We start from the raw sequence: 27,996 nt of genomic DNA, 5'->3' as shown, positions 1-27,996 counted from the left end.
ACCTGCGTCTCGGCGTTCGCCATTTCCGCCAGCCTACAGTGTCTCCGCCCTTCCCGCCTCCCTTCTTCCGAGCGTCTTAAACACAGGCCTCGGGCCTACAGCTCTGGGGGTACTTAGGGGGGCGGGGGGCAGGTCTGATGAGTAACCCCTCCCCCCAGGTCCCAGAGGGAGAAGCCTCCACATCTGTCTGCCGGGTAGATTATATTCAATTTCTAGATCATTATTTGAAATTATCTGTGACTTTTAAATTCAGATTTCTGTTGATTAAAATGTCCCCCATCATTATTTATTTGTCTTTTTCAAAGCCCCGTATTAAAACTTACCTGGGCTAGTGAGCCTCAAAAGCAATTATTTATCCTTTTCTCAAATTTTACATTAAAAATGTCTGTGACCCAAGCCCACTTCAAAATTGTTTTCAAACCTATCATCTGGTTAAGGGATGAGCGTTAGGATAGGCCTCATCTATTCCTTAAGATGTAAAAAGAAGGGGAACCGAAGGGAGGAACAAGATGGAATGTCAGGGATGGTGGGGGAGGGACCAGGCAAGGCTGGGGCCCTGACTGCTGCCTTTTTCTCCTTCTTCCTCAGCCCAAGACTTCCATGGCCTCCACTTCCCGCCGCCAACGCCGAGAGCGTCGCTTCCGTCGTTACTTGTCTGCAGGACGGCTGGTCCGGGCCCAAGCCCTCCTCCAGAGACACCCGGGCCTTGATGTAGATGCTGGGCAACCCCCACCACTGCACCGGGCCTGTGCCCGGCACGATGCCCCTGCCCTGTGCCTGCTTCTTCGGCTTGGGGCTGACCCTGCCCACCAGGACCGCCACGGGGACACGGCGCTGCACGCTGCTGCCCGCCAGGGCCCTGATGGTGAGTTTGCCTGGTGGGGAACAAGGTCATGAGCGGCTAACTAAACGGGAAGGAGATGAAGGCCAACAAATGAAAAATAAGCTAGCGATGCAGAGGAAAGTAGCTGTCCACGTTGGCATGTGGCAGTCATTTGTGCCTTTAGGTTGCTGAGCTACCATTCATTCTCTGAAGATCCCAGCATTCTCGAAACAACAACTTCAATTTTCACATCTTTCTACATTAGTAGCTACTGTGTGTCTTGACTGGTTGTCAAGACACAGTACAAAAAGTAGGATAGAGGGTACAAAAAGTAGGATAGAGGGTAGGTTCTGCAGTTAGATTGCCTAGGTTCAAATCCCAGCTCCACATTTAACAGCTGAGTGTTCTTGGGCAACTTCCTAAACTTCCCTGAGGCTTAGTTTGCCCGCGTGCAAAGAGTTAAATAACTCTTGCTATATTCCAGTACTTCTCACAAAACCACTCATCTAGCCCTCCCAACAACCCTATGAAACTATAAGAATTAATATTATCCCCTATTTCTCAGATGAGAAAACAGCACAGAGAAGTAAAATAACTTGCCAAAGTCCCCCAGTGACAAAGTGGTAGAGCAGGGATTATAACCCAGGCAGCCTAGCTAGACCGTCTGTACTCTGTAACGACTGTGTTATCCTGGGTGATACATTACAGAATTATACAATGATAGTGCCCATGTTCAAAGCACCCATGCTGTCACGTATGTTTTGAGAATGAACTGACACCATATGCAATTAGAGCACCCGGCCTGTGATTAACATGCAGTAGGTGCTGGACGTCGTTTCCATTATCAGCAGATCCATACTCCCTTAGCCTCAGTTCTGCAACTCAAAACACTAAGAGCCAAACATTTTTCATCAGTCAGCCACCAGAATCGTTTGGAGAGAAAACCTAACCTGAACTAAAGGGAGACTATCTATCATTCATTTTTATCCTACTGATGGCGTTTCACTGCAGAAACATTTCACGTGTTTGGTTACCGGAGCTACCCAGGCCCTCCTCGGCTACCTAAGATACGATGTATGTACTTTCAGGTCAGCCCTACCAAGTCCCAAAAACATCTGAGTTCTGAGAAACCTTTGACACTGAGGGTTTCAGGTGGGGACCTATTGACAGCGGAGGCAGCTCAGTAGAGATAATAGCCCTTAGGAAAATAAAACCCTCTAGACATTTTCCTTCTAGTGAGAACGTTGGAGGAAAATCTGGGTTGGAATGAACAACCTTAACTCAGTTTGATTGCTGTTACCATCCTCCAGCTCCCCAACAGAAACCTCTCACCCCAAAAACTTCTCCCCATATGGTAAATTTAAAAAAAACCCTTTAATTCCCCTTAACATAATGAGATAGGCTGGCATATTCAGATTTTTTGTGAAACACAAAAAGAGCAGGTGTGCAAAATGCAGGCATCTAATTTGACAGCTCACGTTATACATGGCAAGAGAGCAGAGGACCGTGTGGCAGATCCCAGACCTCCTCCAAGTTCAGCCTCTACCCCTTACCGGCTGTGTAACAGGAACATGCAACTTAACTTCCGTGACCCTAATTTGCCTTTTTTATCATTATTATTATTATTATTTATATTTTAACTTGCTTCTCTAAAATGAAAGGTGTGACAAGTAAATGAGGCAAGTACTTGGCAGATTTGGCGCTCACTAGATGAGAAGTATTGTTATTTTTATTCTCATATTTTCCAATTATGGCTTTTTGAGTAATAAAACTACCTCATAGCGTGGCAGGATTTTCCTTCGTCGTATTGACATCTAAGAAGCATATGAGATTGACGCTATTATCTCATTACAGATGAGGAAAGCAGGGCCCAGAAAGTTCAGGAACTTATCGAAGTCTCATAACTGACAGGTTGTTGTCTTTCCTAAGGGGGACCTGCTCTCAGGTCATTCCCAAGCCCAGGTGTCCTCTCTGGCCTTACTTCCTCCTGTTCCCCTGACGGTCCAGCCACCAGGTGGCCTTCTGGCTCTTTGGTAAAATGGCCCGTCTCATTCAGCTTTGAGCTGCTCTAGAGACCATTCTGTCTTAAAATGCAAATATTTCCTTTGACCAGATGAAATGACCCAGGATCCCCTGAGGAGGGGAGGTTTTCTCCCATTGCCACATTAGGCGAGAGATGAGGCAGTTCATGCTGGATTGTCTGGCTGCGCGGTCACAACCGATGAGAAGCCAGTGAATGGCTTTTGGTAACTTCTTTTTGGGACCCATCACCTCATGGGGAAGTGGTCTTAGCTGCCTAAGACCCCCATATAAACACACCTTAGTCAGACAATAACCATTCTCTGCGTACAACAAGAATTAGTGGACACTAAGAAACGGCCTTTGCGAAAACAATCAAGTCCAAAGCCAGCCTGGTTTCTTTGTGTGTGTGTGTTTTTTTATGTAACATTTACTGTACTTCTGTTCTGTGCCAGCATAGTACCTGACATCGCCCACCCATTACTCACTTTGACCTACACAGTAGGTGTAAGCGGTGGCCCGTTTTGCAGATAGCTGAGCCATCTGGTTTATGTTCCATTTGCCTTTCAGCCTTACCTACCATGGCACAACCGCAAACCTGCAACTCCAGCTACCCAGCTCTGTCTTCAGTGACCCCAGGCATGTTTTCACAAGACTGCCTTCCCATCCACCTGATTTCCACTTTGCTAAGTTATCCTCCCTTTCCAGCCCAACATAAGCCCCACCTCCTTTTTGGAGCCCTCTCTAAACACCCTGCCCACTTTTTGTTTTTGTAATTGTTGGTTTATTTTGGGACAAAGAGAGAATAAGTGGGGGAGACAAAGAGAACTAGAGGGGAAGAGAGAACAGCAAGCAGGCTCCACACTGTCAGCACAGAGCCCTATGTGGGGTCAAGCTCACAGATGGTGAGGTCATGACCTCAGCCAAAATCAAGAGTTGGCCACTTAACTAACTGAGCTACCCGGGTGTCCCCACCCTACCCACTTTTACCTTTTTTTCCTCTGTGCCTCTATCAACCATCACTCAGTATAAACTTACAATATTGGTGTTTTTTTTTTAATGTTTTTATTTATCTTAGAGAGAGAGAGACAGAGCATGAGCTGGGGAGGGTCAGAGAGAGAGGGAGACACAGAATCTGAAGCAGGCTGCCGGCTCTGAGCTGTCAGCACAGAGCCCGATGCAGGGCTCGAACTCACAAACAGTGAAATCATGACCTGAGCCGAAGTTGGATGCTTAACCGACTGAGCCACCTAGGCTCCCCAAATACTGTTTTTTTTAAAAAGTGTGTTGGACCAGTGAGTGTGAACGTGATGTTAAAATAGAAATCATGGGGCGCCTGGGTGGCGCAGTCGGTTAAGCGTCCGACTTCAGCCAGGTCACGATCTCGCGGTCCGTGAGTTCGAGCCCCGCGTCAGGCTCTGGGCTGATGGCTCGGAGCCTGGAGCCTGTTTCCGATTCTGTGTCTCCCTCTCTCTCTGCCCCTCCCCCGTTCATGCTCTGTCTCTCTCTGTCCCAAAAATAAATTTTAAAAAAATGTTGAAAAAAAATAAATAAATAAAATAGAAATCATGCCTCGTTATGGGGAGGGGAAGAACAGTGCTTCCACCACTAAGACACAGAGCGTGTTTTTACTTCAAAATTTTTTTTCATCTAGATTTTTCTCAATATTAAAGGACAACATATTAAAGAACCCTGGGAAGTTGATTTGTACTGCTAAATTGATGATGAAAGTGGCATTTCAAATCACTGGTGGGTGGTGAGCTATTTAAGAAACAATTTTGGAGTATTTGGTTCATCTAAGGAAAGGACTCCTACCTCACCCCTGACTCAAAAGTATATTACCGGAGGGCCGCCTCAGTGGCTCAGTCAGTTGAGCATCCGACTTCAAGTCATGTCATGATCTCATGGTTGGTGGGTTCAAGCACATCAGGGTTTGCACTGGCAGCACAGAACATGCTTCAGATTCTGCCCCTTCTCTCTCTGCCCCTCCCCGACTTGTGCGTGCACACGCTCACACTCTCTCGTGCTTGCTCTCTCAAAAATAATCAATCAATCAATCAATCAATAACGGGGGCACCGAGTGGCTCAAGCAGTTGAGCATCCACCTCTTGATTTCGGCTCAGGTCATGATCCCAGGGTTGTGGGATTGAAACCCATGTCAGGCTCCACGACCAGCATGAAGCCTGCTTAAAATTCTGTCCTCTCCCTGCCCCTTTCCCCGCATGTCCACACGCTCTCTTTCTCTCTCTAAAATTAAAATAAATAAATTACAGCAGCTTAAATATCTTAACATGACAGGAAGGGTGTGTAGCAAATTCACAGGAGACATTTCCTTTGGCGGTGAGGGGCAGATGGGGAATAATATTCAGAAGGCAATATTAGAGAAAGCTTTAACTTTACCTATGATACTTTATTTCTTTAATACAAAATAATGTTGCAAAAATGACAGAACAGTAACATACCTTGTGGGAGGAGTGGGGGCGCTTATTGTACTATACTTTTTTAATTTGTTTAGATTTCTAAAAATAAAAATTAGTAGAAAAAAAACACTAGAGAATATTTTTATAATCTTAGAGTGGGGGAAGCCTATCTAAGGATGACGTAAAGCCAAAAGCAATGAAAGAAAATATTGATACATATTTAACTACATAAAACCTTTCTAAGGATGGGAGAAAATATTTACAAATACTTGGCACAAGGTATAAAAGTATACAAAGTATACTACAAAGTATAAAGAGCTCTCATGTCTACATGTATAATTTCCAGGGAAAAGTAGATGAAGAACATGAACAAGTCATTCACAAAAGAGATAAAGAGCCAGGGGCATCTGACGGGCTCACTTGGTAGAGATTGTGACTCCTGATCTCAGGGTCATGAGTTCAAGCCAATGTTGGGTGTAGAGATTACTGAAAAACAAAATATTTTAAAAAAGAAGGACACAAGGAAAGAAAGAAAGAGAAAGGAAGAAAGATTGGGCCAAAACACATTAAAAAAGGAAAAAAAACAATGAAATCTTTTCCTCTATCAGATGAGCAAAATTAAAAGGGTGGGTTTGTGATACTCAACTTTAGTAAAGGACAACACAGGCACTCATATTCTGTATCAGGGCGTATGTTGGCACAAATTTGAGAGCAATTCAGTAAAATCGCACATGTTCTTTGACTCAGAAATTCCACTTCCGAGAATCTACCCCACTCCTTGTCCACAGAGATATATGTAGGAGGCTGAACATTTTTGGAAACAAAGTCTGTTGACTGGGGGTGGGAGATGTTTGTTTCATATGCATAGCGGAACACTACACAGTCATAAAAAAGAATGAGGTGGGCTGTGTATACTCTTGTGGAAAAATACAAATGAGACGTTAAGTGAAAAAAGCAAGTTGCCAAACAATAGAAATAGCATGGTCACATACCTCTGAAAAAAAGACACCCATATATGCATTTATACACACCAAGACAGGACTGGAAGGGACCACAGCAAACTGTTAACAGTGATTAAATTTATTCTTCATTCTTTAAAAAGAGAAAAATTTTTTCACATAAGTTGTATCCTGTTTACATAAAAATATTTACCAAATAAGATTGGAAGACAGCCACCCATAGTCCTACCACACAGAAACCAGAATTTTTACACATTTCCTTCTAGTTATTTTTTTTAACCATAAGATTTGGCCTCTTTTTTTCATATGGTTGTGACTGGATCCCATGTATGGTTTTATAGCCAGTTTTTTCCTCACACAGGCATCATTTTTAGTGGCTATTTAATATGCTGTACTATATTTTACTTGCCCTGTTTTTTAGTTGGAGGCCTTACTCCTTAAAATCTATGAATTTTAAAACCTCCTATGGGAGTCTGAGCACCCACCCACCCTCCCGCTGCTGTGAACCCTAATGGGGAATAAACAGTTGAAAGACAGGACCAGGTATTTGCTGGATGGGACAAGTTGGGAGGGCTTGTGACCAGTCACATCAGTAATAAGTACCCCCTTCCCTCATCCTGATATGGTTTGGGCTGGGCGGCGCTCAGAGTTGCACCAAGAGGTGATGGGTGGGGGGTGATGGGCCTTGGCCAGCCCAGGTTGGCCCATTCTGTTTTCCTGCCTTCCTGGCAGTGACAGGACAATCCTTCCCTTGTCCCATCCTTTTGTCAGGTGGCCAGTACTTCCCAGCACCACAAAATAAGGATTTAAGGACTGCCGACCCATTTCCTCCTGCCCTAGGGAGAGAAAGTAGGTCCATAGGAAGGGAGGGTACTTCACTCACCTTCCTCTGTCCCCGGAGTGAAGAGGTGCTTGGTGGCCATGGTAGGTGGGCTTGACCAGGGGTAGAGGGCTGGGTTGGTAGTGAAGTGAGCAGCATGGCCTTCTGCTGATGCTAGAGTGGATGCAGTGAGGGCTCAGGAAGAGGGGGGTTCAGGAATGTCAGTCCCTCTGCTGTTTACCCCCAGCCTCCTGTCAGCCAGCCCTTGGGTGGGACCCTCTATCTCAGCCCTTTTCCCCTGCCCTAGGTCAGCAGTCATTTGGAACAACTTTGCTCTGTTCCTGGGAACATTTCCCTTTACTTCCCAACCCCCCTTCCAGTATGCCCCATATGAGGTTGGCTGAGAGAAATTCCCCTGAAAACACTTATTTTACTCAGTTCATTGAAAAGCATTGTAAGGGCCTCCTGAATGGCTCAGGTCAGTTAGACATCCTTCTCTCGGTTTGGGCTCAGGGCATGATCTCATGGTTTCATGAGATGGAGTCCCACATCAGGCTCTGCACTAACAGTGTGGCGCCTGCTTGGAATTCTCTCTCTCTCCCTCTCTCTCTACCCCTCCCCCAATCACGCTGTCTCTGTCTTTGTCAAAATGGGTAAATACTTTAAAAAAAAAAAAAAGCCATGTACAAAGGCACCTATTATTTATTTGTATATCTATAATGGTACAGAGTAAAACATTCAGGTATTTTACCAGTCTGAATTAGTTTTGGATGAGAAACACAGTAAGGGTTATAAAGTGACAGTATTTTCAAACTAAAAACGAAGTACATAGTTAGAGGTTTTTGACATTGCCCAAGGTGGCTGGACGCAGACTAGAAAATGTCATTTAACATAGCAGAACTCCCAGGACACTGAAACAGTTTGTGGGAACATAGGTCATAATATTGTAAACTACCACACTTATCACGCATGTGGTAAACTATCAGTAAATATTTGTCGGTGACCGTGATTTCCTAATGCCCAGGAGACTTCCATGTGGGCAACCCTTTCCATTGCTCTAAGACCAAGGGAGGGAGTGACCAGCAAGATTCAAGATGGCAGCCTGCCAAGGAGTGGGAGTCCCAGCTAATTTCTGCTCACTGCTCTCCCACCAACAGCCTACACGGACTTCTTCCTGCCACTGCTGAGTCGCTGCCCCTCTGCTATGGGAATAAAGAATAAGGATGGGGAGACCCCTGGGCAAATTCTGGGCTGGGGGCCTCCCTGGGATTCTGCTGAAGAAGAGGAAGAAGACGAGGCCTCTAAGGAGCGGGAATGGAGGCAGAAGCTGCAGGGAGAACTGGAGGATGAGTGGCAGGAGGTCATCGGGAGGTTTGAAGGTAAGGAATCCATTCCCATCCATAGCTGCCCTTCTTCCCCTTGACTGCTTTTCCTGTACCCACCACATGGGTGCTCCCACTGGCTTCCTGTGCCCCCTTTCTCTGAACCTCCCTGCCGCTCTTGCCTGTCACCTTTTCACAGCATCTCCCCGACCACCCCCATCCTGCCCTCCCAAACAGATGATGCTTCCCATGAGACCCAGGAACCCGAGTCCTTCTCAGCCTGGTCAGATCGCCTGGCCCGGGAACATGCCCAGAAGCAGCAGCAGCACGAGGCAGAGGGAGCCCGCCGACCCCCACGGGCTGAGGGCTCCAGTCACAACTGGCGACAGCAGGAGGAGGAGCAGCGGCTCTTCCGAGAGCGAGCCCGGGCCAAGGAGGAAGAACTGCGTGAGAGCCGCCGAGCCAAGAGGGCACAGGAGGCTCGTGGGGACCGAGGGCCAGAGCCAGCCAGGGCTGGGCCCAGGGCAGAGCACCCAAGAGGAGCAGGGAGGGGCAGCCTTTGGCGCTTTGGCGATGTGCCCTGGCCCTGCCCTGGGGGAGGGGACCCAGAGGCCATGGCTGCAGCCCTGGTGGCCAGGGGCCCCCCCTTGGAGGAGCAGGGGGCTCTGAGGAGGTACTTGAGGGTCCAGCAGGTCCGCTGGCACCCTGACCGCTTCCTGCAGCGATTCCGAAGCCAGATTGAGACCTGGGAGCTGGGCCGCGTGATGGGAGCTGTGACGGCCCTTTCTCAAGCCCTGAATCGCCACGCGGAGGCCCTCAAGTGACCCCAGGGAAAGAGTGAGAAACTGCAGGGAGTGCAGCCTTAGAGGCAGGGCAGTAGTAAGGGGCAGGTCAGGGCGGGGGTGACGAGGAAGAGGCTGATGCTGCCCCGCGCCGCGAAGGATATGGGGTGGGAGTGAAACTTGTAACGAGTGGGGGTGGGGAGGATATGGGCCACCGCCACTGCTCCTTGACTCCTCCATTTCCTAATAAGACCTGGTTCCACATCTCACTCCCAGTGTCTCCTCTGCCTTTTTCCATTGCTGTGGTTTTCATCATACGTGACATCTCCTTTCCCACCCCGCCTGCCAAAACCCGCAGCTCCTACACACCTGCAACACGCACGCACACACTGAGCCGCGCTCTCAGCTGGAGGCAGGAAGGCCCTGCTTGCCCACCCCCATACCTAGGCAGCCCGGAGAAGACCCATGTTGCCCCCCAGTCTCACTCCCCTCCCTGCGCTGGGCTCCTCTACTCTGCAGGCAGTGACTGGAGAAATAGATGTGAACAGAGGCAAAAAAGGGAACAAAACCAGTTTCCCTCCTCTCCCCAGTTCCCCGGGGCAGAACCACATCCTCCTCCCCACTTAACACCCCCTTCCCCCGGCACAGGGCTTTCCCTTTGCTGAGTCACTGAACGTTCTGAGTTGGGGGCAGCTGGAGCTGGGGGCCATGAGGAGATTGCGGGAGGACGGGATAGAAGCAGAACGGACAGAGGAAGAGCCCTGTGGGGGAGTGGAATTTCGGTTGCTAAAATTAGGAGCCGGGGAGGGAGGTGGAAAGAGCCAAATTATGTAACCTGGGTTGTCTGCTCTTGGGCAACCAGGGATCCACACCCAAGGCTATCTCCCCTCTAGCTCCTCAGTCCATCTCTCTACCTCCAGGGCCCCAATCCTCCTCTCTACCCAGCTTCTGCCCCCACCCCAGACCTGGGCTTCATCTCTGGGCGGTCCAGGCTTGGCTTTCCGGATAGGTATCTTTTCCTGAAGTTGAGAAAAAGGTCCTGGGGGTTGGAGGGAGAGGAAGCTGTTGACAGTACCAAACGCCAGTTCCATTCCCCAAGACACAACAGGGAACTCCGTGAAAGGAAGAGACGGTACAGGCATGCGCTGGCGTGTACAGTCTGCACAGGTCTACCGCAGAGAATCTTACGGGTCAGAAACCTATTTTTCAGATCTGGAGGCCCCATGTACTCGGGGGAGTCCCAGGCGTGGAGGTGGAGGGGAAGCCCATGGAAGCAGGGGCACAAGGGGTGGGCGCAAGACCCTGGGAGAAGACAGCTAGGAGACCCAAGGCCTCGCAGGGACCAGGCAACTGTTCATGGGGCAGGAGGAGGAAGGGCTGGTGAGAAAGATCCTGTGAGAGGAAGCTGCTGTGATTCAGAGAAGAGCCGGCGAGCTGTGAGCAACCCAGGCGTCCGGTTCCTCTCACAGGCTGGAGGTTTCGGAAGTGGCATGCAAAGAGCCCATGTTTGTTGTCGGGGGGTGTTGGGGTTAGGATCCCGAAGCTGGGGCTTGACAGGTAAGCAATAGAAACTTCTGGTGTCCAAATTTCCTCTTCCAGGAGATTTTTCTCTGGTTTTCAAGTCATTTCCCCTCTGCCAGAGTTACATAAAACCAAAGCAAGATAAGCCCTGATACCTGGCCCCCCAAACCTCCTTCTTTTCAACGTCCCTCCCTGGTGTCTGGCCCCCGGCCCTGTTGGGGGTTCCCCTGAGATGAGGGCTGTTCACTTTCTCTGACCACAGGGTTTCCGCTTCTGTGTCTCTTGCTTCCTAGGTTGATAAAAATACTGAGCCCTAGAGGCCTTGGCTTCCTCTGACCCCCTGGGGCCAGGCAGCAGGCATCCTGTCCACTGTGATGGGGGCAGGGAGGGAGGCCCAGGGGTCCCCAAGGGATGACTCAGTGCCTCCCGTGAAACACTGGGGAGGTGTGAGTGTATCTGCTCTCGAGAGCTGGAAGGAGGAATCAGTTCTCAGTGAAGGATGATGCATTGAGGTTCAGTTAGAAAAACGGGATTAGAGAACAAGACTAGCAAGATAAAAAAGTGTCGGTTGGGGAATTGGGGTTGCGGCAGGTTTGGGTTAAGTTAGGAAAAGGGTTTGGGAGGGACTCTATTCAGTGTAGTTCAACTGAGCATCAAGTAGCCGAAAGAAATCCAACCTACTTCAATATAAGTCCCACAGGGGAGGCAGGCCCACACCTAACTGTGACTCAGGGCAGGGTGCTGAGTAAATCTTCTAGCGTAAGACATGGTGGATACAGAAAGGGGAAGGTGCATTCCATCCTAAAGCACGGCGGCGGCGGACTCTGAGCAGGAAGAGGGCATTTGAGCTGGTGCTGGTGAATAGGTACAATTTCTCTGGGTGGAGAAGTCTCTGTAGATAAGTGAAATGGCTTCAGCTTAGGCAAGGAGTCAAAAAAAACGGCGTATTGAGGAAAAAGATGAATGTCGTGAGGTAGACGAAGCACAGGTGTGAGTGTGCACATGTTGAAGAAAAGACCGCAGAAGGCCAAGGTGAAGGATTTGGGCCTTCATCCTGTGTGCCATAGTGACAGCTGCGCAGAAGAGAGAGAGCACGAGAGTGCTGCAGGGGTTACAGACAAAGAGTAAAGAAGAAAACAACTATCATTCGGTGAACACCTGCCATGTTCCTAACATGAGTAATTCTGCCAAAACGGTTCAGAAGGTGGGTGGTGGATCTCTATTATAAAGAAGAAACCAAGTGCTCATAAACGTACTGAACTTCCAAAAAGTAGTGCAATTAGCACGAAGCTCATCTTACTCTGAAACTTGTGTACTTTCACTTAGGCTCCAGTAACAATGGCATTAAAGGAGGGAACAGATCTTAGAAACTTGAAAGGGTAAGTCATTAGCACAAGACAACTCCTGGGATGGTGGGACTGAGGGAAGAGGAATCTTAGGTGACTCTGAGTTTTGAGCCTAGGGGATTAGAAAGATGATGCCTTCCGCCTAGAAGGAGACACCTGGCTGAGGGAAAAGATAAGGAATTCAGTTTCAGACATTGAATCAATAACTTCTTTTTTGAGAGAGAATCCCAAGCCGACTCCACACCTAGCACAGAGCCCAACGCGGGGTTCGAGCTTACGACTGTGAGATCATGACCTGAGCTGAAATCAAGAGTTGTACACTTAACTGAGTAGCCCGATGCCCCTAATCAATAAAATTTTATTAAGTGCCGGATAGGATCAGGGTACTCTGCAAAACAAAGGGTGTTTTTTATTTAAAAAAAAATTTTTTTTATGTTTATTTATTTTTGAGAGAGACAGACAAAATGTGAGTGGGGGAGGGGCAGAGAGACAGGGAGGCACAGAATCTGAAGCAGGCTCCAGGCTGTGAGCTGTCAGCACAGAGCCCGATGTGGGGCTTGAACTCATGAGCCGTGAGATCATGACCTGAGCCAAAATCGGACACTCAACCGACTGAGCCACCCAGGCGCCCCCAAAGGGTTTAAATGAAATAAACTCACTGCCTTCACTGAACTTACACTCTAATGAAATAAACAATATGTAAGTAACAACTACAGGTAATTACCCTAAGTAATGCTTAGAGTAATAAAGTGCTCAAAGGTGGCCTGCTGAATTTGAGATGCTAACGTAACACTCAGGTTGGAGACTTCCAGCAAGCAGGTCCGGAGCTCAAGAGAAAAGTTTGAGCTGGAGGGGTAGATTTGAGCATCATTCCCTTCCTAGCGGAGATTGAGCCCCTGAGTGGACAGGATCCCCAAGAGAGGGTAACCAGAAGAGCCCCTGAAGATGGTAGACGCCAGAAGAATCAATAAAGGGGGGAGGTGGGGAAAGAGGAGTAGGGCAAGGGAGGGGCGTGCCAAGCAGAGACAGGGCACCCACATCTAATCCTTCAAAGAGGTCTAGTAGGGGAAGGTTGAAAAGATACTTTGGGTTCAGGAACTAGACAATTACAAATTTTGAGAAAACAGTTTCCACTTACCAAAGAGGCAGAAATCACTTTACATAGGTTGAGGAATGAGTGGGAGGTGAGGAAAGGGAGGTGGTAGGTACAAAGTCATAGAATGGTGAATGTGGAAGATAACTAAGAATCATCTCTGCTTCAACCCACGAATTTTACAGATAAGGAAAATTTTACCAGTTCCCAAGAAAAGTGGGCAAAGGGCCTAGTCTCTGGAGACATCACACAGAAAAAGAAAGTGAGAGATGGGATGGACATTTGAGGGAAAAACAGAGTCCAGGGAAGGATTTTTTTATTTACAAGAAATTACAATATTACAAAAACATGTTTGTAAAATGCAAGCAAGGTGCATGAAGAGAGAAAGATACTAAAGATGTAAGCGGGGAAAGAATATAGTAAAGACAGAGGAAGTGGAATACACAGTGCAAAGGATCAGCCTTGGACAGGGGAGTCCTTCTCTGAGTCAGAAGAAAAGAAAGATGAAATGTAAATAAAGTGAAGGAAAAGAAGGACGTGAAGAGATCCAGCTTGGTGGGCCTTGAGCACAATAAAATAGATGATAGTATCACCAACTGAAAGTAAAGAGGTCAAGAGGCACGGATTTTTAGAACAACACCTGCAGGGGTATAACAGGGAATCAAGAAAGGATTAAGAAACACTGAGGGCTTTCTGAGATTAGATGGCCAGGATTGCCCCTTTTGGTGACATGACTCCCTCCTGCGGTGTTTGGCAGCCCAGGAGAAGCCCCCAAGAATGAAACAATTGAGTTTGCCCAAGTCAAGTTTTTCAAGGTCATCTTGGTAGAACACCAAGTGATTTTTAAGTGCTGGTGAAAGTAGTTGAAATTTTTGACCATGCAGTGCAAGTTAAACCAAATGGACAAGGAAAACAAGGAAAGAAGAGGGGTTGGAAGTCTTAGTGAGAATGGAGAACTAATTTGATGGGAGGGAAGAGTTGGGGTTGTGAAAGCGGAGTGGTCGTGATGAGAGGGAGAATTCAGAGTTCAAGATCTCAAAGATGTAGCCCTTCCAAGTGAGGCTGAGGTTTGAGAGACAACCTTGCTCATGGATGCCTAAAGTAGGGAAAGAGGCTGGAGAGCTGTTGTAATTGAGAGTTGAAGCACTGAGAGGACAGAGCATGAGACTCATCTGTGTGGTTTTGAACTCTCTAAAGATGTTGGTGGGGATGAGATACGAAGAAAAACTAAGCTAGATATAAAGATGTTAAGAGTGTGATAAAGATGTTGGTGGAGAAGACTGTGCTGTGCAGATAGAAAGAGCATGGCAAATGTGAAAGGCATGGGCTTCAAGAGAAGAAAAGGAGGTTATCAGTGGTGCAGAATCATGGTCTCTCCTCTGCTCCCTGCCTCCTAGTGATTGGGTAGAAGAAAGAGCAGACTTCACCACAAAAGAGAAGGAGCATCATTAGGGTAAATACTGCCAGAGGAAGACTCTTTCAAAAATGAAACAGAGAATTCGAATATTTAAGGAATTCCACAGAATACTGTGAAATTGATTGGTAGAAGTGTCCTTGTGGTGTAAGGAATCTAATCCAGGGAGGTTAGATCCCAGTGAGAGTTCAGGAGAAGACGACAAAGTCTGGAGGGGTTTGCTTCTGGAAACAGGAGGTAGGTCCCTGCTTCTGGAATTTAAAATGGAAGGTACATAACATTTATTATGAGGGGAAAAACATAAATACCTTGAAGGGGGTGTTAAGAGGATGCACAAGACAAGGTATCCCTTCCAGTTCCATGGCATTAAATGCCATCTTCATGCTGATGACTCCCAGCATTGTCTCTCTAGTTCTGACCTTGCCTCTGAAATCCAGACTCCTATGTCACTGCCAAGTGACATCTCCACGTGGATGTCTGCCCCAAAGATTTAGACTTAACCTATTCAGAATTGAACTTTTGGTTCTCCCATCCCATCAGAATCCACTTCTGTCTCTCCATCTTCCACCCCCACTCCCCTGCCATCCAATTTATCATCCAGTCCTGGCAATTCTACCCCTGAAACATATCCCAAATGTATCTACTTCTCTCCATTTTCATGGCTGCCACCATCTTCTCTCCTGCTATTGCTGTGATTGCCTCCTAACTGGTGTCCACGCTTTCACTCTTTACTCCTACAATCCAGTCTAGACACAGGATCTTTTAAAAACATAAATCCAGGGCTGCCTGGGTGGCTCAGTCAGCTAAGTGTTAGACTCTTGATTTCAGCTCAGATCATGATCTCACAGTGATGAGATCAAGCCCCTCAACAAGCCCCACGTAGGGGCACCATGCCTCGTGAGGAAACTGCTTGAGATTCTCTCTCCCTCTTCACTCTCTCTCTCTCTGCCCCTCCCCTGCTCAGGTGACTGCATGTGCAAGCTGGCTCTCTCTCAAAAAAATTTTTGTAATAAAACTTAAAAAATTAAAAATAAAAATATAAATCCAATCACCTCTGCCTCCCTCCTCCTCCTCCTCCACATCCCCTATTCCCCCCTTCCCCTGCTTATACACACACACACATACACACTGACACCGTCCAAAGGCTTCCCATGGTTGAATAAAAGCCAGATGCTTTATTTCCCTTTGCATGGCCCTGTGTGATCTGGCTCCTGCCTCCTCTCTCTGACCTCATCCCCCACTGCTTCCCACTCTCTCTCTGCTCCAGCCACACCGGCTTCCTTTCTGTTCCTCAACACCCCCAGCTCATTTCTACCTTCCAGCCTTTGCAATAGGCTATTCCCTTTGCCTGGAATGCTTCTCCCCTAAACCTTCACCTGGTCACTTTTACTTGTAATTTGGGTCTCAGCTTAAATGCCACTTACTTAGGACTTTCCTGACCACTGTGTCTCAAGTAGTCCTCTGCCATTCATCACATGCCCTGTATTATTTCCTCATAGCACTACTTACTGACTTCTTCAGTATTATTTCCTTTCTGCCTTGCTAAGGTGTCTGCCTTGCTAAGGTGTCTGCCTTGCTAAGGTGTCTGACCTTGCTAAGGTGTCATATTCCTACTACCTAGAACAGTGCCCAGCACGTAATGAAAACTTTTTAAAAGTTTATTTATTTTGATAAAGGGAGACCAAGTGGGGGAGGGGCAGAGAGAGAGAGGAAGAGAGAGAATCCCAAGCAGCCTCCATGCTGTCAGCACAGAGCCCAACTCAGGGCTTGAACTCACAAACCATGAGATCATGACCTGAGCCAAAATCAAGAGTCAGATGCTTAACCAACTGAGCCACCCAGGGGCCCCAATGAAAATTTCTTAAATGGAGGGATGGATAAATAATGGAGTGAAACAGGAGAAAGCTCAACTTCAGGTCTGTGGCTTCGACTGGACTTACCTTTAGAGTCAGGTTTAACTATAGGGTCAGGTATGGAGATGAGTAGATTTCAAGATTTAGCTATAGGAAACAAGGTTACGTTAGTTTAGAGGCTAAGTTTACTTTCAGGTTCATTTATTGGGATGTGTTTAGATTTGAGGTTAGGGTTGAGTTTGGGTTGCAATTTGGGTTGAGGTTAAATTTGAGTTATGGTCAAACTTATTAAATCTCAACTTAGGTGGTTAGGTAAGTCTAAGTTTGAAGCTAACGTCATTTCAGCTTCATTTGGAGGCCTCAGAGATTTCACTAGTTTCTCCACAGAGCCCACTGTAGAGACTGTATTTCCCTGAGTTTGGGGCACAAGACTCTAGTCATCACCCCTCCCACCCAGGGAAAGCCCCAAACCAACTGCTGGCCTCCCCAAGAAAGAAACCGAATTTCACACAACCTCCGAAACTGAGATTGAAACCAAGATTGGCCCATCTCAAGGAGCGCCCTTCAGCACATCACAAATGCCCGTGACACTGAGCCTCAGCCCAGTTCTTGCCCTTCCTTCCTCTCTGTCTCTCATGTCTCCCCATCACTCCTTCTCACCTTCCCCTTTTTATCCCTCAATGCCCCAGTCTTCCTCTCTGACCTGTTCTCCCTTTCTCAGTTTCTCATCATTAATTGCAACACTGTTTTATATTTTAATATAAATGAGGTCTCTTAGTCCATTGTCTCCTACCATCGGAGAGGCAGAAGGAAACAACAAGAAGAAAAAGGAACCCAGAGGAAAAGGGACACAGAGAAAAGGAAAAGAGCAGGGACCAAGAGGGAAACCAACAGGGACATAAGAGAGAATAGGTTAAAAGAATAAGAAGCAGCCAACATATTGACAAGATATTTAAAAGGAGCATCTGTGGCTTCTCTTCCTCCATCACATCTGGTCAGCCACCAAGACCTGCAGATTTTGCCTCAAAAACTCTCCTCCTGGGGCGCCTGCGTGGCTCAGTCAGTTGAGCACCCAACTTCGACTCAGGTCATGATCTCACCATTCATGAGTTCGAGCCCCACGTCGGGCTCTGTGCTGACAGCTCAGGGCCTGGAGCCTGCTTCAGATTCTATGTCTCCCTCTCTCTCTTCCCCTTCCCCTCTCACACCCTCTCTGTCTGTCTGTCTCTCTCTCTCTCTCTAAAATAAACATTAAAAAAAAAAAACTCTCCTTTCCATCCTCTTGCTGCTGCCTCTTGTATCTCCTTCCTAGGTTATTGCACAACTCTCCTAACAAGCCTCCACTTCTGGTTTTGCCTGCAGCCCCCTAACTCCCATACCCTAGTCCATTCTTCATGCAGCTTCCAGACTCATTTTTCTGAGGTACCAATCTGTGTGAGTCCCTGTCTCACTTAAAAATGTCAGTGGCTCCATTTTGGATCCTCTGTCTCCCTCTCTCTCTGCCCCTTCCCCTCTTGCTCTCATTCTCTCTCTCTCTCAAAAATAAAATAAATATTTATTATTTTTTGTAAAAAATTTTTTAACATTTATTTATTCTTGAGACAGAGAGAGACAGAGCATGAATGGGGAAAGGTCAGAGAGAGAAGGAGACACAGAATCCAAAACAGGCTCCAAGCTGTCAGCACAGAGCCAGACGCGGGGCTCGAACCCACAGACCACGAGATCATGACCTGAGCTGAAGTTGGATGCTCAACCGACTGAGCCACCGAGGCGCCCCTATTTTTTGTTTATTTTTGAGAGAGAAAGAGACAGAGTGCGAGCAGGGGAGGGGCAGAAAGGGGGAGACACAGAATGGGAAGCAGGCTCCAGGCTCCCAGCTGTTAGCACAGGGTCCAACACGGGGTTCGAGCCCACAAGCCATGAGATCATGACCTGAGCCGAAGTCAGACGCTTAACTGACTGAGCCACCCAGGTGCCCAAAAAATAAAGCATTAAAAAAATAAATACAAAATAAATACAAAAACAAATACAAAAATACAAAATAAATGCAAAAAAATAAATACAAAATAAAACACTTAAAAAATAAAAAATAAAAATTGTTGGTGGCTCCCCACTATAATTAGAAAGAAACAAAACTTCTTTTCTTGGTTTTAAACCCTTCAGAATGTATTCTCGGCTTACCTCCCAAGCCTCATCTCTGCTCCTTCTATTTGTACCCAATTGTACCTCTTGGCATACTTCATACTTTTTTACCTCCAGTCCTTGCACATACCATTCCCTCCATCTGGAATACTCCTTGTCATCTTCTTTCCCTCAACACTTAATGCCTGACACCCCTCCCCCAGGCCAAGTTTGATGGCTTTTCTGTGGGCTGCCCACCGACACACTTTATTGTAATGATCTGGTAACCTTCCTGTCTTCTGCACGGGTCTTTGATTTCCCGGAGGCCAGGGGACTGTCTTTTGCGTCTGCATCCTCATTGCCTTGTGCAAGGTACTCAGGAAATGTTTGTGAAATCCAGAGAAAGGCAAAGAGGCGAAAGGAGAGTGAAAAGAAATAATAGATGAGTTTGGAAGGCATGAAAAGCAAAGGGGAGGAAAACAGGAGAAATGAATCATACACACCCTGAATGTTACTTACGTGCCTGTCACAGGACCCCAGACCACTCAGAAACTTTGTGCCAGAGGAGAACAGCAATATGCCCAATGCCACAGAGGGAGGGCTTTAGCCATTCAAAACCCTCAAAATGAAAGCATAACAACATGAACAAAAATAATAATGATAGTTGGGGTGCCTGGGTCACTCAGTCAGTTAAGCATCCGACTCTCAGTTTCAGCTCAGATCATGATCTCAGTTTGTGGGTTCAAGCCCTGCATCAGGCTCTGCGCGGATGGTGCAGAGCCTGCTTGGGATTCTCTCTCTCCCTCTCTCTCTTCCCCTCCCTCGTCTCTCTCTCAGAATAAATGAACTTAAAAAAATATAATAAGGGGGGCACCTGGGTGGCTTAGTCAGTTAAGGGTCCAACTTCAGTTCAGGTCATGATCTTGCAGTTTGTGGGTTCGAGCCCACATCAGGCTCTCTGCTGACAGCTCAGAGCCTGGAACATGCTTCAGGTTCCATGTCTCCCTCTCTCTCTGCCCCTCCCCTGCTCATGCTCTGTCTCTCTCTCAAAAATAAACAAACATTAAAATTTTTTAACTTTTTTAAATAATAAAAATAATAATGATATTTGACATAGATTGTTATTTTCTCAATCTTATGAAACATGGATAAAATCATCTTTAGAAATCTTGCTTTTCATACTTACAGATTAAGTGAAAACTGGCTCATGTATAAAAGTGCTCATATAGGGGTGCCTGGGTGACTCCGTCGGTTCAGCGTCTGACTTCAGCTCAGGTCATGATCTCACGGTTCGTGGGTTCAAGCCTCGCGTCAGGCTCTGCGCTAACAGTGAGGACTCTGCTTGGGATTCCCTCTCTCCCCCTCTCTTTCTCTGCCCCTCCACTGCTCGAACTTTCTCTTTCTCACAAAAATAAAAAAAATAATAAAAACAAAAGAATGTTCATATCAATATCTTTCATAGTAGCCAACAACTAGAAACAAACCAAATGTCCGTCCACAGAAGAATGAGTAAATAAATTAGAGTATATTCACACAATAGACCATGACATCATAATGAGAAACAAACAAACCAGCCACTACTGATACATGCAACCACATGGATGAATCTCACAAACATCATGTTGAGTGAAAGAAGCTAAACCCAAACCAGTACATTCTGTGTGACTTCATTTATACGATACAAAAGCAGGAACAACTAATCACTGGTGACCAGAAAGTGGTTGGTTATCTTTGGAGGGTATCACCTGGGAGGGGGCATGAGAGAACCTTCTGGGGATCTGAAAAATACGGTGGCTACATGGCTATCAGCAGATGGAAATGTTCAACAGGCTGTAAATTTAAGAGGTGTGCACCTTACTGCACCCAAGTTAAAAAGGGGAAATCTTTAACCATTTTAAAACAGAATACTGGTTCTGCAAATGCAGCTTCGAGACAAGTCCTGTGGTTGTCCCCACCTTACCCTAGCTCACCACCCTCCAGCCCCTCACCACCCTCCAAAGTCTTCCCTGTAGAGAACTTCAGAAGTTGCTACATTCCCTGATCCCAGAGTGTGTGTTTGTTTGGGGTTATACAAATCTGATCTGGGGTGGGGGGGGCTGCCTAAGGTGGAGATAAGGTAGAAGACATCCCTCCACAGTGAGAGGAGACCTCATCGTATGTGAGTACGTGACGACATCTCTGAGAAGGGGAACCATAACATTTATCTTCCAAACGAGGACACTTCTGAGAGCGAAAGGGAGATCCATGAACATTTTCACCAGGACAGCAGGCATAAACCAGAATGTCCCAGGCAAGGGGGTAGATCATGGAACTTCTTGATATAAAACCTGCCAGATGACCAGGAAAGTCCACATACTGGGACAAGTGTGAGTTGAGCTGTTTGGGACAAGGATGGGGGCATCAGAGGAGGAAATGGGCACAGAGAGTAGCCTGTAATCAACCAAGGGTGCAGAGGTGTTATATATAATCGCTCTTCAGGGAACCGGGCCTCCAGCCCACGCCCCAGCTGCTCCCCCCTCCTCTCCGAATTGACTGTCCGTCCCTTCCCTGGAACTCCTAAGCCTGACCCTGCTCCCTGCCCCTCCCAGCCCACGGTTCCCCTGACCCCACTCCCTTTCCCAGAACTCAGTCGTCTGAGCCCCCAGCCTGCGGTTCACTCCTAGGCCTCAGCCTTTCCTGCCTTCGACTGAAACAGCAGCATCTTCTAAGCCCTGGGGGCTTCCCCGGGCCCAGCCGGGGCCTAGAACCCGCCCGCCGCCTGCCACGCTGCCACTGCAGCTTCCTCTATAAAGGGACCCAGGCGTCCGGGCCCAGGGGCCCCACAGAGCAGGTGAGACTCTCCCGCCCCGTCTCCTTGGGCTGCCGGGGGGTGGACTCCCCTGGGCACTCTGCCCCTCCGCCTGCGCCCCGGCCCCCCTCCTGTACCTCCTGCCTGAGGCTGGGCCTTGGTGGGTTTGGTTTTGGTTTCTCCTCCCTCCGACTCTTCATCAGTCATTTTCTCCCTGTCTCTATCACACCTTCTCTGTTTCTGCCACGAGTCCTCTCTGTTCCCTTCCCGTGTCTCTGTTTCTCTTTCTGTCTCCCCCTGCTCACCTTGGGGTTTCCCTGACTGCATCTTGTCCCCTTCTCTTATCCGTTTTGCCCTGTCTCTCGGATGGCTGTCTCTCCGCGGGCAGGCAGGAGGCCGTCATCTGCACCTTGCCCCGCCCCACTCACTGTCTCTCTCCCCCCGCAGGTTCTCCCCATGACACCACCTGGAAGGCTCTACCTCCTGCGGGTGTGCAGCGCCCCCCTCCTCCTCCTCCTTCTGGGGCTGCTGCTGGCCCTGCCGCCTGAGGCCCAGGTGAGGCAGCAGGAGAACGGGGGGCAGCAGGGGTGGCCCAGCCAATCTTTGGGCCCTAGAGCCATCCTCGTCCGTCTTCTCCCCTAGGGGCTTCCTGGTGTTGGCATCTCACCCTCAGCTGCCCGGACTACCTATCAGCACCCTCAGAAGCACTTCGCACAAGGCACCCTCAAACCTGCTGCTCATCTTATTGGTAAACACCATCTGGCCCTCCAGACACATAGTCCCCAGCTCTCCTCCTACACCCCCTCAAGGAACCAAGCACCTACCGCACCCCTCCCCCAACTTTCTCCACCTCCCAAAACAGGGGCATCCCTCTCCCATCTGTCCTCCCAACCATCCCCCCAGGAACCCAGTCCAGCACCTACTTCCTCAGGGATTAAGACTGCTGACCCCCAGCTTCTTGACCTCTCCCATCCCCTATGGCTCTTCCTAGGAGACCCCAGCACCCAGAACTCACTGCGCTGGAGAGCAAACACAGATCGTGCCTTCCTCCGCCATGGCTTCTCCTTGAGCAACAATTCCCTCCTGGTCCCCACCAGTGGCCTCTACTTTGTCTACTCTCAGGTGGTCTTCTCTGGGGAAGGCTGCTTCCCCAAGGCCACCCCAACCCCTCTCTACCTGGCCCATGAGGTCCAGCTCTTCTCCTCCCAGTACCCCTTCCACGTGCCTCTCCTCAGTGCTCAGAAGTCCGTGTGCCCAGGGCCACAGGGACCTTGGGTGCGCTCTGTGTACCAGGGAGCTGTGTTCCTGCTCACCCAGGGAGATCAGCTATCCACTCACACAGATGGCATCTCCCACCTACTCCTCAGCCCCAGTAGTGTCTTCTTTGGAGCGTTTGCTCTGTAGAAATCTCCAGAAAGAAAACTAATTGGTTTCAAGACCTTCTCCCATTTTGCCTCCGTGCTGACCACTTCAAGGGTGTCACCACACCTCTTTTGACCATTCCACGTGTCTCAAGTCTCCCTGCTCACGTTACCTGGAGCTTCCAAAGAAGGAATTCTAGGCAGCCCGGGGGACCACACCTGCCTGAACTACACCAATGCGAGGCTGAGGATTTCAAGTCTGCCTAGAAGTTCCCACCCAGAGCTCTTCATCTGTCCTGCCCATCTAAGGAAAGCCTGGCCCTGCACGTGGAGGGGGCAGACACATGGAGGAGCTTGAGTGGATGACAGGAGGCAGGGGAGGGGGGATTATTTATAAAGGGAAAAAATTAAATTATTTATTTATGGAGAATGGAGGGAAGGGAATAATAGAGGGCCATCAGAAGAGAGAGGGAGAGAGATACACCCAAGAGATGAAGAGCCAGAGAACATCAGCATAAGGATAACCCAGTGAGAGAGAAAACAAGTGAATCTGAGACACCGGGGAGCTCTAGAAGGAAGCAAGAGACTCTTAAGATCCAGCCACTGCTTGACTAGACACCCCATGAGAAGACATCTGCACCTTCAATGAAGCCCAATAAACCTCTTTTCTCTGAAATGCTGTCTATGTCTGTCTGTCTGGGAGGGGAGAATTTCCCAGGTCTCTAAGGGACGGAAGGAGGACAGAGGCCCCCGAAGAGACAGGAACTGTGGGCATACAAGGAGATAAAGGGGCCTAAAGAGCTCTGGGGGAATGTGGTAGAGTCATAGAGGTGAGGCAACCAGAGATACTGCAGGGAAACCAAAGGATAAGCTGGGAAGAAAAGGGAAACATGGGGGTCCAAGGTCTGGAGGAGTGGAGGTCAGGAGGGCCACTGGCACATGCGGCCACATGTCGAGGCTCTGAGGAAAGGGGGTTACAGGAGGCCTCTAGGGAGAAGTGATCACACCAAAGGTGTTCAGGACCATGGGGGTGGACATGGGGAGCCTCTGGAAGACATGGCTTTACAAGGGCCCTGAGGAGTGGGAGAGCCCCCAAGGCTGGGGGGGGGCACCCAGGGGACACTTTAGGAGACAAGGTGATACAGAGGGGTTCTGAGGGCTAGGGCTACCTCCAGAAATCTGGAGGGAGTTGGAGTTCTTTGGGATACATGGCCCCACACAGGGGCTCTGAGGGATGGGGACTTCATGCAAAAGTCAGGGCTTCAGGGACGCCTGGGTGGCTCAGTCAGTTAAGCGTCCAACTTCAGCTCTCGTCGTGATCTCACAGTTCGTGAGTTCGAGCCCCTCATAAGGTTCTGTGCTAACAGCTCAGAGCTTGGAGCCTGCTTCAGATTCTGTCTGTCTCTCTCTCTCTGCTCTCTCCCCACTCATACTCTGTCTCTCTGTCTCTGTCTCAAAAATAAACATTAAAATTTTTTTTGAAAAAGTCAGGGCTCCAGATTCCCTTGGAAGCCAAGAATGAAACTATCACTGCTGAGTTCCTGGTCAGAATGAAAGGAGAAGGCCTGCCCTCCTGGGGTTCGTGAATTCCCAGGGTTGCTTTCACTCCCACTGGGGCTGTCCCAGGCATGTCCCTGCTATTTACCGCCCCCTCCCCAGCCCTTTCAGAGACCCCTATTCACATCCCCAGCCTTCTCTCAAGCTCCCTTCTCTCAAGCTTCTTTTTCCCCCAGGGACCCAAACACATGTCTCAGGACCCAACACAACTTTCCCCCCTAAAACACCCCCCCCCGCCAGGTTTCTCCCCACCAAGGACTCTGCTTTCTGAAGTCCTTCCCCTTTCTAGCTCTACACCAACCTAAGTCCTGTCTGGAAATCAGAGGGAAACAGGCCATGGACATGATCCTCAAGAAAAAAAAAAAATGGAGGTAATTGGGGGCAGTGGGAAACTGGGGTCCAGCCTCCAGGGTCCTACGTACGCACCAAGCCTCCCTCAGAATCCGAGTGGGGCGGATAGGAAGTATCCTTGATGCCTGGGTGTCCCCAACTTTCCAAACCCCCACCCCCGCGATGGAGAAGAAACCGAGACAGAAGGTGTAGGGCCCACTACCGCTTCCTCCAGATGAGCTCATGGGTTTCTCCACCAAGGAAGTTTTCCGCTGGTTGAATGAGAGCTTTCCCCGCCCTCCTCTTGCCCTGTGGGTATATAAATGCAGCTGTCTGCACACCCAGTCAGCAGAAGCTTCCTCAGCGAAGACACCAGGGGACCAGCCAGGAGAGAGACAGAAGCAACTCCAGACCCCCCCGGAAATAACATCTCAGACGACACACCCCCAGACAAGCAGCCAGGCGATTCTCTCCCTCTCACACACGCTGCCTTAGGGCTCTACCATCACCCAGCTGGACTTGAGCCCCCTGGGAAGAACGCCATGAGCACTGAAAGCATGATCCGGGACGTGGAGCTGGCCGAGGAGGCACTCCCCAAGAAGGCAGGGGGCCCCCAGGGCTCCAGAAGGTGCTTGTGCCTCAGCCTCTTCTCCTTCCTCCTCGTCGCAGGAGCCACCACACTCTTCTGCCTGCTGCACTTTGGAGTGATCGGCCCCCAGAGGGAAGAGGTGAGTGCCACACCAGACTTGGCTCATTCTCCTACCCAGAGAGAAATGGGAGAGCAGGAGGGCAAGAAATGGGGTGGGGGAAGGAGGTGTGCTGATGGGGATGGGTGAGAGAAAAAACGTGGAGAAAGACGGGGAGGCAGAAAGAGATGTGGAGAGCGATGAAGAGAGAAGGGACGGAGCACACCAAAGGTGCTCTCTAAGCACTTCTTGAATGAATGAATGAGCACACACATAGACAGACAGAGAGAGACAGAGAGACAGAGAGAGAGAGAGAGAGATGTGTGGAGAGATGTGGGGTGTAGGTTGAGAGATGGGAATAAAGATGCGAGACACAATGATGTGGGCGATATGAGAGAGACAAGGAAAGAGGTGAAGAAAGAGATAAGGAAAGATGAAGGTAGGGTGTCTGTCACGTGGAAGACAGTGAAAGTGCTGTTGAATGAATGAATGGATGAATCAATTGATGAACGGAGAGAGAGAACCAGAGTATGAGCTGCATAAACAACCTAGCTGTTTCTCGTTTAGGGGTAACTTGTTCTAATGCTAAACCTCCTCCTTCTCCCCAACAGCTCCCACATGGCCTGCAACTAATCAACCCTCTGCCCCAGACACTCAGTAAGTGTCTCCAAAGCTTCTCTCCTGGTTCTGGGCTTGGGTGAGGGAGGGGGTTAGTCCTGGGATAGCAGCAGTGGGGGAAATTCAGAGTTTTGGTTTGAGGGGAGGAGGAATGGAAGTCAAAGTGGGATATTTTCCAGGAAGCGTAAGGGTCTCACCTTTTTCTTTCCTCTTTCCTCCTCAGGATCATCTTCTCGAACTCCGAGTGACAAGCCAGTAGCCCATGTAGTAGGTAAGACTTCTGAGGCTGTAGCTGGAGGATGGCAAAGCGGGTGGGATATAGAGGGCTAGGATTTGGGGGCTGAGCCCAGGCTGAAGGTAGACAGGCCTTGGAGATGATATGAGAAGGATTCACTGAGCTCAAGGAGAGAGTGAAGGAAGAGCACAGGCCTTGAGGGGGACACTCAGAACCTCATGGCCACATGAGACGTGGGAGGACAGACAGAGGGGACAGGAACCGGATGTGGGGGGGGGGTGGGCAGAACCTGAGGGCCAGGATGTGGAGAGTGGAACTGACAGGGTCACACTGACTTACCCCTCCCTCCTTCTCTCCTTCCCTCCAGCAAACCCCGAAGCTGAAGGGCAACTCCAGTGGCTGAGCCGGCGTGCCAATGCCCTCCTGGCCAATGGCGTGGAGCTGACAGACAACCAGCTGAAGGTGCCCTCAGACGGGCTGTACCTCATCTACTCCCAGGTCCTCTTCACGGGCCAAGGATGTCCTTCCACACATGTGCTCCTCACCCACACCATCAGCCGCTTTGCCGTTTCCTACCAGACCAAGGTCAACCTCCTCTCTGCCATCAAGAGCCCTTGCCAGAGGGAGACCCCAGAGGGGGCTGAGGCCAAGCCCTGGTATGAGCCCATCTACCTGGGAGGGGTCTTCCAACTGGAGAAGGGTGATCGACTCAGCGCTGAGATCAATCTGCCTGACTATCTTGACTTTGCCGAGTCTGGGCAAGTCTACTTTGGAATCATTGCCCTGTGAGGGGGCCGGACATCCATCCTTGCCCACCTCAACTCCTTTGTTATCTGCTCCTTCTGACCCCCTCATCCCCTTCTGGCTTAGAAAGAGAATTAGGGGCTCAGGGCTGGGCCCCAAGCTTAGAACTTTAAATAACAACACTTAGAAACCTAAGATCCAGGGACCTGGACTTTGGAGCATTGGCCACCAGCAAGAATTCAAACTGGGGCTTCCAGCATTCACTGGAGATCTCAGGTTTGGATCCCTCAACGCAACCTGGGACACCTGGAATTCGGGGGTCAGGGAACCTTTCTGGCCAGACACTTCAGCACATCCCTTAAGAAGATCTCACCTATAACTTGACATGAGTGGACCTCAGGCCCCCCTTTCTTCAGATGTTTCCAGACTCTTCCCTGAGATGGAAAGCCCAGCCCCTCCCTCACGGGGCCAGCTCCCTCTATTTATGTTTGCACTAGTGATTATTTATTATTTATTTATTATTTATTTATTTACTGATGAATATATTTATTTGGGAGGTTGGGGTGTCCTAGGAGACCAAATGAAGGGGCCGCCTTGACTCGGACATGTTTTCTGTGAAAACGGAGCTGAACTCTAGGCTCTTCCCTCCTGGCCTCCTGGCCTCTGTGCCTCCTTTTGCTTATATATTTTTAAAAATATTTATCTGATCGAGTTGTCTAATTAATGCTGATTTGGTGACTGACTGTCGCTACATCGCTGAACCTCTGCTCCCCAGGGGAGTTATGTCTGTAACCGCCCTACTGTTCAGTGGCGAGAAATAAAATGTACCTAGAAAAGACACATGGTCTCTTTGTTGGCATTAATTCTGCGGCTGCTTCTCCTTGGGGGTGGGGAGCCACTCCCTGAAGTCCCCTCTCTCTCTCTCTCTACATGGCTTAAGATCCCTGAACCCATAAAATAAATGCGAATAAAAGTTAAAAAAAAAAAAAAAGATCCCTGAACCCAGTCCCCACTCCTTAGACTACTGGGACTCAGGAGACCCTACATAGAACAAAGCCAAGCCACAAATGCCCCTCCTCCAGGAAACTGGAGCCTGAACCTAATTACCTCTCCCTCAGGGCATGGGAATTTCCAACTCTGGCAATTCCACCGGGGAAGTCCTACTCCTTAAGTGTTCAGGTGAG

General features: G+C 48.9%; 3 protein-coding genes and 1 long non-coding RNA gene across 5 annotated transcripts; 3 read left to right on the top strand and 1 right to left on the bottom strand.

Moving 5' to 3' along the window:
• The first annotated feature begins 15 nt into the window (after positions 1–15).
• NFKBIL1 (NFKB inhibitor like 1) lies at positions 16–9,414 on the top strand. The gene is made up of 4 exons (XM_019438815.1): positions 16–194; positions 589–865; positions 8,199–8,420; positions 8,601–9,414. The coding sequence occupies exons 1-4, from the start codon at positions 138–140 to the stop codon at positions 9,185–9,187; spliced, it is 1,143 nt and encodes a 380-aa protein (XP_019294360.1). The 5' UTR covers positions 16–137; the 3' UTR covers positions 9,188–9,414.
• On the bottom strand, positions 5,238–26,440 carry LOC109260536 (uncharacterized). Its single transcript, XR_002077066.2, has 3 exons — positions 26,031–26,440; positions 7,105–7,215; positions 5,238–6,354 (listed from the first exon to the last, which is right to left on the bottom strand). It is a non-coding gene; the product is annotated as an uncharacterized LOC109260536 (long non-coding RNA).
• On the top strand, positions 20,548–23,318 carry LTA (lymphotoxin alpha). 2 transcript variants are annotated; one of them, XM_019438818.2, is made up of 4 exons: positions 20,548–21,323; positions 21,729–21,836; positions 21,924–22,029; positions 22,273–23,318. In XM_019438818.2, the coding sequence occupies exons 2-4, from the start codon at positions 21,738–21,740 to the stop codon at positions 22,683–22,685; spliced, it is 618 nt and encodes a 205-aa protein (XP_019294363.2). In that variant the 5' UTR covers positions 20,548–21,323; positions 21,729–21,737; the 3' UTR covers positions 22,686–23,318. The 2 variants fall into 2 exon arrangements, with proteins under 2 accessions (XP_019294363.2, XP_019294362.2); XM_019438817.2 differs by lacking the exon at positions 20,548–21,323 and having other exon boundaries at positions 21,346–21,836.
• TNF (tumor necrosis factor) lies at positions 24,894–27,652 on the top strand. The gene is made up of 4 exons (XM_019438816.2): positions 24,894–25,257; positions 25,827–25,872; positions 26,057–26,104; positions 26,436–27,652. The coding sequence occupies exons 1-4, from the start codon at positions 25,072–25,074 to the stop codon at positions 26,855–26,857; spliced, it is 702 nt and encodes a 233-aa protein (XP_019294361.2). The 5' UTR covers positions 24,894–25,071; the 3' UTR covers positions 26,858–27,652.
• Positions 27,653–27,996: the final 344 nt, after the last annotated feature.

This window comes from Panthera pardus, unplaced genomic scaffold (assembly GCF_024362965.1).
Source record: "Panthera pardus isolate Hobbes unplaced genomic scaffold, ASM2436296v1 HiC_scaffold_17, whole genome shotgun sequence".
In the NCBI taxonomy this organism is placed as follows: domain Eukaryota; kingdom Metazoa; phylum Chordata; class Mammalia; order Carnivora; family Felidae; genus Panthera; species Panthera pardus.
The sequence above is the reverse complement of the archived record's forward strand: the minus strand, read 5'-3'. Positions and strand labels throughout refer to the sequence as shown.